Consider the following 12497-nt stretch of genomic DNA (forward strand, 5'->3'; position numbering starts at 1 on the left):
ATCTGCAAAATATGTGTACTTGACCAATAAAAGTTGATGATAATTTTTTATTTGGTAAGACACTTTAGAGACATTCCTGAAAGGGAAAACAAATGGTTTTGGTTCATAGCAGACTCATCATTCCTGAAATATAAAAAACAAGAAACGAAATATTAAGACTACACAGACAAAATGTTCAAGTCATAAAATCAAACAAACAATTTTTTATATATATATATATATATATATATATATATATATATATATATATATATATATATATATATATATATATATATATATAAAAAACATAGCAAGGTTAATAAATATTACAAATAAACAAAAACTAGAAGTAAACAAATGTTAAACTATTTAGTTTGGGAAACATTTGACAAGGAGGGTTTTTCGACAACTCATTAAATCATCAATAAGAACAAGCTGAATGTCAGTTAGACCATGTTAGTCTACTATGTTGGTCAATGCTCCCGCCAAATCACTTCTCCTATTAGTGTGGACAGAAAACCATTCAAAGAAAACAACTCATTCACAAATAATATGCAACCCCAAACCATTGTTTTCAATTTCTAAGTTACTGTACATTAAATAAACACAAAATATGCAATGTCTCAAAAAAGTGCTCCAAGCTCATCATGACATGGAATACTTTTTAGTGTAGACTGCTCTTTTACAATCACCACATTCTACCTGCTGCATTTGTGTTTGTTCTAATGTAGGCTGCAGGTTGTGAGTGCATGCTCACATCGTTCTACATTGGTGCAGTAATGTTTCCTCAAAACAACTCCATTCCACCCAATAACCAAGGGTTCATCTGAGAATGGAAAACCAGATCATCATCATCATCATCATCATCATCATAGCTAAATCATACAACCACTATTCATTGAAAAAATGGCTGCAGCAGCCCAGTAGAAAATACAAAGCCCAGAGAATACTCCATGTCTTAAACGCAGCCACTTTGAAAAATGAATAGTTGTCTGTGTACATTTGAAAACACACAGCAGTTGATAACATACAGTAATACATTATGTTCTGTTTGTTTGAACACTTGTAAGTTAACCTTTAGTTTGAAATCTACTGGCTAGTCAGGTCTTTACATCTTTGGGTATGTTGGCATTGGTCACAGAGGATGAAATCATGATGGAAATCTTTTTGGTTCAGTCAGGAGTTTAGGACAATGTTTGAATGATACACACACACACACACACACACACACACACACACACACACACACACACACACACACACACACACACACACACACAGCAAGTTCAAAGTGTGCACTGTGAATGTAAAGTAATTCCCTTTGTGATTCTTCTATTTAACACAAAGACACCATTGTGCAACATGTATTGTTTTGTCAAAGCAAACCAGGAGTAGTACAAATACCATGACATCCTAAATGCTACAATTCATCAACCACATTCTAGAGAGCCGTTATTTTCAACCACATTCTAGAGAGACGTTATTTTCAACCACATTCTAGAGAGACGTTATTTTCAACCACATTCTCGAGAGCAGGTATATTTCGGGAACTGTGCCCTTTTTTTCCCATAACTTAAGAGTTAAGAGTTTTTGGGCCACCCAAGCCTTTCCTACATCTTCTCTGATCCAGTCCGGTCCATAGCAGAGTGAAGCAGGAAGATCTATGCCTGGACGACCCCTCTTACAGTCTCCTTTTATTGGGTAGGCCGGTAGAGTGTTACCCCACACCAGTAACTGTCCAGTCCACCCAAAGGTCCCAGCCTCGGCTCCCCTCAACGCTACGTCCGTCCGTTTCAAAGTGCAAGCATTTAAATGTCTCTCTGCCTTTCCCCTCGCAATAAACTGAAACCAAATGCAACAGCAAATAATATTCTTATTGTCAGATCGCAAAACCGTGCAGCAGACACTGTCCAACAGGCAATGTAAAGGGAAAAGGCATCAGAGAGTGCATTTGTTTCAAGGAATTCAGTCCCCTCCATGCAGACACCACCAAGTGTGGTTCCTCTTCATGCTCAGGTGTCACTAGTTGGTTGTTGTCTGCCAGTGGTTACACCTCCCTAGAAACACAAAAACACACCACAGAGGTTGATTACCACAAGGCCTTCGATATTGAACACAGTAAAACAGATCAAAATAAAGTTTATTAGCCGCGTAAATAGTTTAGCAAGTGTTATAGCGGGTGCAGCGAAATGCTTATGTTACTAGCTCCTAACAATACAGACAGTATCCTAACAATACAGACAGTATCCTAACAATACAGACAGTATCCTAAAACACAACGTTTTATTCTAACTTTGGCTCAAAGAGTTCCTCTGGTGCTTGTAATTTGGTAGTGATTTTAGCGCAAATAATCATAGCTTGAATTGTGTTAACTTGGCAGAGACTTCATATAGTCAAATACTATAGGCCTACATTTAGAACGACACATGGAAGCCCAAAGACTGGAGTTTATCACAGAGCACTACACTTTACAACGGGCGGGAGGTTCAGTACACCACTGCATTCTGTATCAGAAAGTAGGTTGGCTCTCTTTGAAGTATTGTAGATAGATGCGTTGCTCTCATTGTTTATAAAGCTATTTTACAAAAACTCCCTCTCTACCTAAAATAACTAACCTTCAGACGTACGAGTTACTAACTCTGAAAATTCCTTCGGTCTCTACAGAGTCAGGTAAATAAGCTTTAAAATGTGATGATTTGGTGCCACTAAGTCATTTCAGATGGCTGATTGAGGACCTTTTTAATGACGAATGTGTTTGTTGTCTATCGTTGTGTTTTGGATCTCTTGAGTTTCATATTTTATTGATCTGTATATTATTTTGCATTACCGGGCTCATCTGTGAAAGAGACTTTGGTCTCAGCATGACTCCCTATTAATAAAAAGGTTAAATAGAAAAGAGCACATCCAGGTATATAGAGATGATACCCAGTATAAAGTGAGCTGTGACTTACGACGCGGTGAGCGTAGAGTTGAGCACTAGGGTGGTGCGTATCCTATAGAGCTGGGCTAGGGTCAGCTTCTTGTGCTGCTGGGCCGGGGACTTTCTGCTTTTGGCCAATGACTCTTCCTCTGGGCCACCGGCTGTCAACGACTTACTGCACTTCCCTTTCTGTCCTCTAGATGGCGGCACCGCCGAGCCGCTACTGTTGGCCAGGCTCCTTCTGCCTTCGCAGGCCTCAGCTGCACCCAGAGCCCTCTTGCGGGCCTCTGCCCTCCTCAGGGTGTCACATAGCTTACTAGAGGGCATGCTCAGGGTGAGGAAGTCATCATCAGTCTGTTCTGAGTCTAGGTCAATCTGAAACAGCCCTGTGAGGTCACGGGCTCCGCCAAGTTCTGATAGGCTCTTACTATGGGTCAGGCATTCCGCCTGTTTTCTCCTGCGTTCTGATTGGTCCTGGGCTGTAGGGCTGCGGGTGTGTATCCGGGAGACTGAGATGTTGTCGTGGAAAAGCTGTAGGAGGTTGTCCTCTGAGCGGGACTTGATGTTTAGGTTCTGGAAGCAGTGGAGGCGGGCCGTCACTGGGGGGCGTCGCCGAGGCTTCAGCGACTGAACCACTGACAGCTGGGAACAAACAGAGGTTGAATCCTCCTCCTCTCCTCCTTCCTCTACCAGTTCCATTTCCACCTTATTGTCCAACTTCACACCCACCTCGTGGCTCTCCACCTCTCCCTCCTCTTCTGTCTCCTCTCCATCGCTCTGGCCTGGCCGTGTCTGCAGGTCCAGCTCTCTCAGGAGGGACTCTGGGGAGAGGGTACCGTAGGCACTGTCCATGGACATTGAGCGAAACTGAGGTTCCAGCTGACCCTCCCCTCCCTCCAGACCCCCCTCCTGCTCTTGCTCAGGATCCCGGTCTGGGTCCAGGGGGCTAGCAGGGCGGCAGTACAGGGGCTCAGGCCCAGTAGGTGGGGTAACTATGCATGAGTCTGGGCTTTTCTCTAAGGGTCCGCCTGGATCTGTGTGTGGGGAGGAGGGGTCTGGGTGCCCTCCTAAGTCTTCTCCTATGTCCATGACTGACAGGGTCTCTGTGGAGCCGTCCGAATGACTGGAAGAGAAAGAGAACTAAAAGGTTAGAATGATGAGAATAATTATAACACTAACAAAAATGTATAACGTTGACATTAAATAATCTCTGCACAGAATTGATGACCATCTACACAGTGTCCTTCTAGTAGTGCTTCACTCTTCTGTAGCTAAGTAGTGGTTTGGGTTTGTACCTTGGTCCCTGCTCGTCTTTGTGCCTTGAGCTGGCGGTGGAGTTGCTACTCTCATCTACCTCCTCCTCTTCTTCCTCTCCATGTAGCCGGTGCTGTAAGGTGGTCTGCTGACTGAGAACCTCCTCAGTCCGCAGTCTCTCGAGCTGGTTCTGGACGTTGCAGATGGCATCTACCCAGCTTCGCCCCTGGGTGGCGCTGTTGGCCTGGAATGTGTAGGCTGCCACGGCATTCTTGAACTCATTGAGGTAGATGATAATTAAGGACCCTACAGGAAGAGAGAGCAGAGAATCAACATTATATTTATTGAGTAAATAGAGCTAGTTTGGGTTGAATTGCAGGTGTTCAAATCTTTCAGATAGTTTGAGCGTTTGCTTGAGCGAGCCATGAGTGCCAGAAGGTAGGGATGGACATGAGTGATCCAGTACTTGAACGGACGTCAAAGCTCAATTTTTAACAAGAGAAAACTACTTGGTGGAAAGTGATGCGGCTGCCCGAACAGGCAAGTGAAATGCTGTCTTGAAGACAATGTTAATTTGCTTTGACTGTAGTGTTCCATTTGTACATGGGTTTATAATTATTTTTTTGTGTCCCGCAAATGTACAAGCATCACACAGTCCTACCCACAAATCCCCTTTCCCCTCCTTGTCTCATTCACTCAATTGCCTTTCGACCGCTCCCTTCACACACGTGCTGAGTGCTTCCGTTAGGTCTACAGAAATAAACGCCTATAAAAACATATCTAACTAATGGGATACACAAGCTACAATTTGTGGCCTGTTTTGCATGTTAGTTTGGCATTAATACGTGTCACATAACCATTTTCAAACAATGTAATGAAAAAAAAATCTAGTTAATAAAGCCGCATACAAGCATGGTTTCTTTATTGCTTTCTCGAGTAAGGCAGCTCCAAAATGCAGGTGTTCAGCCTAGCTCAGTGCTTTCTGTGGTGGTGGGGCAGCCAGGGGGAAATACAGATGGTAGAGGTTAGTAATGTTCTCTAGTTGCGCCGTGATTGGCTCAGTGTTCTGTCACTCATGGGGCCACTACGTCACTGCAAAATCTAAAGTGAGAGGCACCGTTTGTCATGGTTATAGTGCAAAACATGTGTCTTGTTGTGGCTTTGCTGGCATGCCTAAAAAAAATAAAAAATGGAGTTTGCCCCACCTAGATTTACATGCTAAAATTGGCACCGTACATTCCTTTCCAAATGACGACAGTTTTATCACAAATTCTAAATGGACTGGTTGATTTAAGTAGGAAAATATGTGTCCAACAACGAGCTGCCGTTCTGGAATAATTGCATCCAGTCTGTTTTCCGCTAAGGCTAATTTGCAAATTGCTAGAGCAATTTAGATTTGGTTAGCCTAGGCGATAGCCCCCTAAAACATAGACAGGTTCCACACTGAAAATATGCAAAAACAGTTTGATAATGACAAAGAACATACTTTCAGCAGAATCATTAAGCATTTGCCTACTCACCAACAGATGTCATGGCCGTAATTCATCACTATGTTCAATGTGGAATTGTTAATCTTTATATCTAAAAGACAACAGATTTTGGTTTGTAACCCTGAAATGTTTTCCTTTCAGCTCGCCAATTAGAGCCCGTTTCAAATGATCACTCTGAGAATAACTCGAGACGATCATCACTTCAGACTGAAAACTTTTTTCATTTAATTCTGTTATATTACATCATCTTTTTTTTACTATAAAATAGGCTGGGGAAATAAGAGTGTCTTATCTGCTAAATTACCATAACAAGGCTATGCCATTGCATTCATAGGCTTCTACAAGCGCCACTGCTGAGGTTACTGGCTTTTTCAAGATTGTGTTCCATAATCTAACCAGTTGATATTATGGTTTCAATATATTTCTTAAATGGCACTTGCTTATTTTTATTGAAAGAATATACAGTATATGGGGCAACTTAGCAATTAGGATTTGTTATCTGTAACGGTTATGATAAATTAGGCATTGTTGCACACTGTTGGCCTAGGCCTATAGATAAATGCGCACATATGTTTTTCCAGTCCAGGCATTGTGGAGTTCTCTAAAAACAATCATGAGCGTACTTGAACAGCCCAAAAAAATTTAATTGGTAGGGATCTGAACTTTTAGGACTTTTCCATTGGTTCCATTGCCCCAGACATGCTTAATCAAGCACAGCTGAAGAATTTGAAAGAAAACAAATACTTTGAATACAGGTCTGGTTCAAATGTACTTCATTGCCGGCACTCACCAGGGTCCTTGAGTTCCTTGCAGACAACATTGTGGATGAGGAGGGGCTGTCTGATCACCTTGACCTTCTCAACCCTCTTCACTGGCTTGGTGATGAGCAGCAGGTCCGTGAAGAGGAAGCAGTACACGTCCATCTGAGGAGGGACGGATGGGGAAATACTTCCAGCTCAATTTCAGGTCAATCATCCTCATTCATTCACCAATCATACAATAACTAGGCTAAATCAAATAATTTGCTCCCCAAGCACCCTGGTCATTGAAATATTCTACCACAACCTATAATACAGTGTTGGGTAGTTCTCAGCCCGCAACAGTTATGAGTTAAAAGCAGTTATAACCAGTTATAACCAGTTAGGATGAGTTAAAAGCAGTTATAACCAGTTAGGATGAGTTAAAAGCAGTTCTAATGTGTTAAAAGCAATTATAAGCAGCCCAGCCAGTCTCTTACCCTGTTTTCTTTGCCCTCCTTCATGCGCAGTGCCCCCTCTAGATGGAGCTGTCTGGTCTCCTCTGGTGATGTGCCTCTCATAGGAGCCATCAGGTCAAAGCAGTTAAACTCACGCAGGATCTGAGGAGAGAGACAAGGGTTATACACCAAGCAAAAATACAAGCCTCTTGTAGGAAAATGCAGCACAACTTTAACCTGGACTAAAATTCACATTCAATAGAGATTCTCAATTGAACGTGCTTTTAGTCTAGCAGTAGACTTGCAGCATTATACTCAGGAAACCAGCCCTGAGTACAGTGTGTGCTCACCTTCTCCACCTCCTCGCTGCTCCCCTCCACTGCTTCGTAGGAGTCAATGCGCCCAGAGATGGTGGCTAGCTTCTGCCGCTCCTCCCGCTGACGCATCTGAGAGTCCACACTGTTGATGAAGCCCTCCACACATGCCACCATGCTGCTGACGGCGTCGCGGGATGATGAGTCGTCAGTCTTCTTGAGGACAGCCTTCAGCAGTAGGGGGTACTTGGTGAGTCTCTGGTGGGGCTTGGCCAGCATGTCAGCCAGCTTAAGACGGTTACACTGCTTATGAGTCTCAGCCCACTGTGTGTGTGTGTGTGTGTGTGTGTGTGTGTGTGTGTGAGAAAGAGAGAGAGAGAGAGAGAGAGAGAGAGAGAGAGAGAGAGAGAGAGAGAGAGAGAGAGAGAGAGAGAGAGAGAGAGAGAGAGAGAGAGAGCGAGAGACACACCAGGTGTTAGATCAAGAGTTGAAGCTTAAAGTAATTGTGGCTAGGAACTTACTGAACAGTACTGAAGTGGCAGGTAGAATGTACTACTGGTGTTAGAAATTAGTTGACTGTGCTGTGTTAGTGAGATACATGTTGAGAGGAGCAAATAGTCTTTGGTAGGCAGTTGTTTAACTTTACACTGTCACTATAAACAGAGAGATAGGAAAGACCGACAGACTGCAACTCACCGTGACGTAGATCCTGAAGAGCTCGTTGTCCCTGTGTAGTGATCTCATGTACTCCAGGCTGGCCTCTTCCTCCATGCAGTAACGGATGTAGGGCTTGAAACGGGAGGCAAAGGTCCTGAAGCCATGGTGGAGGTCAACAGGGTTGAGAAGGGTCCTGGCCAGCCGAGCAATCTCCAGGGCGGGCAGCATCACCTGGCTCCAAAGGGCAGTGTGTAGACGCACGATGTCCTGGATGTTACTGAAGAGACGCATTGGCTCCACCTCTGTCAGGAGACCACTCTCCTGCAGGTTCAACAGCCCACACAGGAACAACTACAGGAAGAGAGGAGGAAAGTTGTCAGTATGGGACATCTAGATAAAGCACTCATATGCCTAACAAATAGGACATCTAATTGAGATGAATTCAAGTGATTACTTAGGATCTGATATAGGGTTACAGTGTGAATATGGACATTCTTGTCTAAAGTGTACTTACATCAGTGATGACTCGTAGTTTCTTGATGTAGGTGGCCTCAGTGTGCAGAAGCTCCCAGATAGCCTCCTGCTGATGGAACTGGCGTCTGGTCAAAGTCTAGAAACACAAACACACACACACACACACACACACTAGATAATGGCCTCATATGTTTGTGAACCAGGGATGGGGTCAATTCAATTTAAATTCCATTTAATTCAGAAAATAAACCACATTCCACATTTTCCTAATTGAAAAGCATTGGAATTTGTGTACGTACTTCCCGAATTGACTGGAACTGAAATGGAAGTGACGCCAACCCTGATGTGAACACAACACATTCACTTTGCTTAATGAAAACTACAACTCCGTTCAGCCCAGCTTCACACAAAGTTCTTGACTTCTCTCGTGAATTATTTGATTTCCCGAAAGAAACGGCGCGTTGGGCCCACAAAAAACCCCAAACTAAATGGAATTCAAGTAATTTAAACGACATCTGTCAATTAGTTGTTTAACAACCAGGAAAAAAAGCTCCATTCTGACTAATCACTCAGCACTGTTGTCCTGTGTTGTGGCTGTCTATTGGTATGTCTGTATGTATACGGTCACAATTTATTATTATTGAAAAACAATAAAAATAGAAATTTGAAATGAAAGAGGTTTGTAAATATGGGCTATTGTTATTGGGACAATTGATGGCTACAACAATCAAAGTAGTAGTAGTAATTTAAAAGGTAGATAAAAAAATAACTGTAGTGCACATCAATGTTATAAACTTATCATTCAATTCATCGTTAGGGCAATAATTCGGTCAATTTAGCACGATATGTATTTTTTCTATATCATCCAGCTCATGACATAACAGCTTTACTGTTAGAAGTTTGCCCACACACAAGAGTATGTAAAAAATGATACCATTCTAGAAAGCGCTTAAACACTGATTAAGTTGGTGTGACTAATCATCCCCAAATCTGATTTTTGATGTCTTCACGCTTATTTTACAATGTAGAAAACATTTGACTATTTTCTACATTGTAAAATAAGAGTGAAGACATCAAAAATCAAATAAAGAAAACCCCTTGAATGAGTAGGTGTGTCCAAACTTTTGACTGGTACAAGCATGTGTGATTGTGTCAGTGGAGTGTGTTTTGGTGAGTGCCTGTATTCATGTGTGTGCGTGTTCTTGTTACCGTACCTCAGGGTTGTCCAGTAGCTGCGTCCAGCTGTCCTCCAGGGCAAAGCTTGTCTCCTCTTCTTCCTCTTCCCAGGAGTCCTGGTGGAAGGACAGCTGAGGAGGAACCTTGGGAAGGCCAAAAAGAGTGTACGACTGTAGCTTATTCTGGAGCTGCTCCATGCGGTCCACCTCCTGTTAGAATGGACACAAACACATGTAAACAAACAGACCCTGGGCAATATTATTCTTCCTGCTTCACTAGAAAGTCATTCACATGTAGAGCACATTTAGATGAAATCACTATTACTATAGGAAGGGGAGAGGCAGGAACCGTGCATTTTCCTGTCCATTACAATATTAAAATAGAGCTTATTATACTCCTAAAGCAAAATGTAAACAGGCTTGAAATCCTGCATTAGCATAACCCTCCCGAGTCCACTGAATTCTTAAATCTGTTAACAGCTATCCAGCCTATTGTCCTGCCAGGACACAGACCAGCCTCATGTACTTATGAAAATGAGCTCTGTGCATTGAGATCAGTTGGACAATAGAGGAGGTGGGTGGAGGGGGAAGGAGGCTAGTGGAGTGGGAAGGAGGGGGTGTGCCAACTGTGCTTAAGGGACATGTCCCCTGAAGGCGGTACAGGATGCCCTGATTCACCCCTGCTTTGTGGAGGAGAGGGGCCAGGTCTCTGATCCACCCCTACCCTACACTGCCCTGACAAGATGAATAGAGATGATCTGGTAGCTGACAGGTGAGTGACAGACGCCGTCTCCCTCTGACATCTGCTACTGTGCAGGATATGACCTCAGGGGAGTGGAGACAATGTACGTGTGAGTGTTGGGGGGGGGAGGGGGTGTCTGTGTGCGACAGCGTGTGTGTGAATGTGTGCTTTGTTAGGCGATAAAGGCTAATGATTATTGCCATTTCAGATCCTTGTGTCTTATTGTGTTATTATTATCATCATCATCATGGTAGGGACCTGAATAGAATTTTGTATAACATGGAACACTGTTGGTAAACCCTCGTTCTTCCAGGCCACTTCCACCACAGCTACTAAGCATATTTGTTTAGTGGAAAGTTGCTGTGTGAGCCAACTCGGAGGCTTTGGAGAGAAGGGAAGTGATCTCACTGGGAGCTGAGTGGAATTGGCCTTCGACCCCTGCACCACACACACACACGATTGTGCACACACTAACCCCCCCACCACCAAGCCCCTCCCTCTACTAGCGGCTGGGTTTCCCCCCGATGGCCCAGACCAGGCCTTTCCCCTCACCTTTCCGAAAGCCCCTGCTACAGCGTTGGAGCTGAAGAAGCCAGAGAAGCGGCTGGCTGCACGGTTCTTCCAGCTGTCCGGTCCAGGGCCTACGCCTGGCAGAGAGCCGCTCAGCCCGGCCAAGGAGTCCGGAGACGGGATGCTGGTGTCCCCAAGGAACTCTGTCATGTTTTTCCTGCGACGCGCCTGACCCTGCAAGAACCATGAGAGAGAGGAGAGACCAGTGTTCATATGGAGTCATCACCAAAAGGAGAGAGGGAGAGAGAAACAGACAGAGGTAATAAAAGGTAAATAAGATGGAAAGCGTTTAGGTGAGGACATCACTTGGAGATAATAGTGAGTCATCAGGCAGAGATAAGGAAAGAGACACGACAGAAGTTGAAAAAGATGAGAAATACACAGAGGAGAATAACCAGGCAATCAAAGGGGATTTTTGAAGTGAGGGATGACATCGTCATCAGGAGAGCTGTTAAAGCCATCCTAACTGCCGTTCAGACACATACAGGATGAGAGGAAAGGAATGCCACTTCCTGAGACGGAACACTCCTGTGAGTCTTAAAGACAAGCAATCTCAATCCACTTTACGAGCACCGGCCGCCGTGCAAACAAACAAACATGGGCCTTCTCAAGCCTCAGTATCTGAGGAAGCAGTTGTTTTTGCCATCAGAGAGAGTCAGTGCAGAATAATGTGCTAGTGGGGACTAGGGAGTCGCTGGGCCATTGACCCCTGTTTAGGTCATGACACAGAAGAGCAGCGTTTCCCAAACTCTGTCCTCGGGACCCCAAGGGGTGCAAGTTTTTTCTTCTTCTCCCTAGCACTACACAGCTGATTCAAATATGAAATCAGCTGTGCAGTGCTAGGGCAAAACCCAAAATGTGCAGCCTTTTGGGCCACCCTCCACCTTGCGTGCAAACCATTTCAGCGGCCCCCCTTGTGACAGCAAAGAGAAAAAAAATGTTTTAGAGTTAATTTCCGGCAATTCTCCACATTTTGCCATGGGGCGGAGAGAAAAATTACCAGTTTTACAACTGATGATCAATGGGCCCCACCCCATTGATCACCAGTAAGCATGTAGAAAGCATGATGGGTAATTCGACCGTGCTTACTACAAGTTTAAATTGCTGGCCGCTAGACTAACTTACCAATCTAAAATCATTTAGCTGCCATGGGCTAATTAAGTTGAAAGAGCTGCAAAATCTGGACCCCTACAAATCAGCTGGGCTTGACAATCTGGACCCTTTCTTTCTAAAATTATCTGCCGAAATTATTGCAACCCCTATTACTAGCCTGTTCAACCTCTCTTTCGTGTCGTCTGAGATTCCCATAGATTGGAAAGCAGCTGCTGTCATCCCCCTCTTCAAAGGAGGTGACACTCTTGACCCAAGTTGCTACAGACCTATATCCATCCTACCCTGCCTTTCTAAGGTCTTCGAAAGCCAAGTCAACAAACAGATTACCGAATATTTTGAATCCCACCGCACCCTCTCCGCTATGCAATCTGGTTTCAGAGCTGGTCATGGGTGCACCTCAGCCACGCTCAAGGTCCTAAACGACATCGTAACCGCCATCGATAAGAAACATTACTGTGCTGCCGTATTCATTGACCTGGCCAAAGCTTTTGACTCTGTTAATCACCACATCCTCATCGGCAGACTTAGTAGCCTTGGTTTCTCAAACGATTGCGTCGCCTGGTTCACCAACTACTTCTCTGACAGAGTTCAGTGTGTCAAATCGGAGGGCC

At 44.1% G+C, this 12497-nt stretch overlaps 1 protein-coding gene across 3 annotated transcripts in view; it reads right to left on the reverse strand.

The window, feature by feature from the left end:
- Window positions 1-1095: 1095 nt before the first annotated feature.
- LOC115165604 (pleckstrin homology domain-containing family G member 5-like) overlaps window positions 1096-12497 on the reverse strand; it is a 105972-nt gene continuing 94570 nt past the window's right edge. For all 3 annotated transcript variants that reach the window (XM_029718817.1, XM_029718816.1, XM_029718818.1), the window contains 10 exons: window positions 10756-10947; window positions 9501-9671; window positions 8327-8422; window positions 7852-8163; window positions 7192-7479; window positions 6884-7003; window positions 6437-6569; window positions 4198-4462; window positions 2934-4025; window positions 1096-2039 (listed from right to left, as the gene is read on the reverse strand). In XM_029718817.1, coding sequence (XP_029574677.1) covers window positions 2030-2039; window positions 2934-4025; window positions 4198-4462; window positions 6437-6569; window positions 6884-7003; window positions 7192-7479; window positions 7852-8163; window positions 8327-8422; window positions 9501-9671; window positions 10756-10947 — 2679 coding nt within the window. In that variant the 3' untranslated portion in view covers window positions 1096-2029. The remainder of the gene's footprint in view (window positions 2040-2933; window positions 4026-4197; window positions 4463-6436; window positions 6570-6883; window positions 7004-7191; window positions 7480-7851; window positions 8164-8326; window positions 8423-9500; window positions 9672-10755; window positions 10948-12497) is intronic.

This window comes from Salmo trutta, chromosome 28 (genome assembly GCF_901001165.1).
Source record: "Salmo trutta chromosome 28, fSalTru1.1, whole genome shotgun sequence".
NCBI classification, from domain to species: domain Eukaryota; kingdom Metazoa; phylum Chordata; class Actinopteri; order Salmoniformes; family Salmonidae; genus Salmo; species Salmo trutta.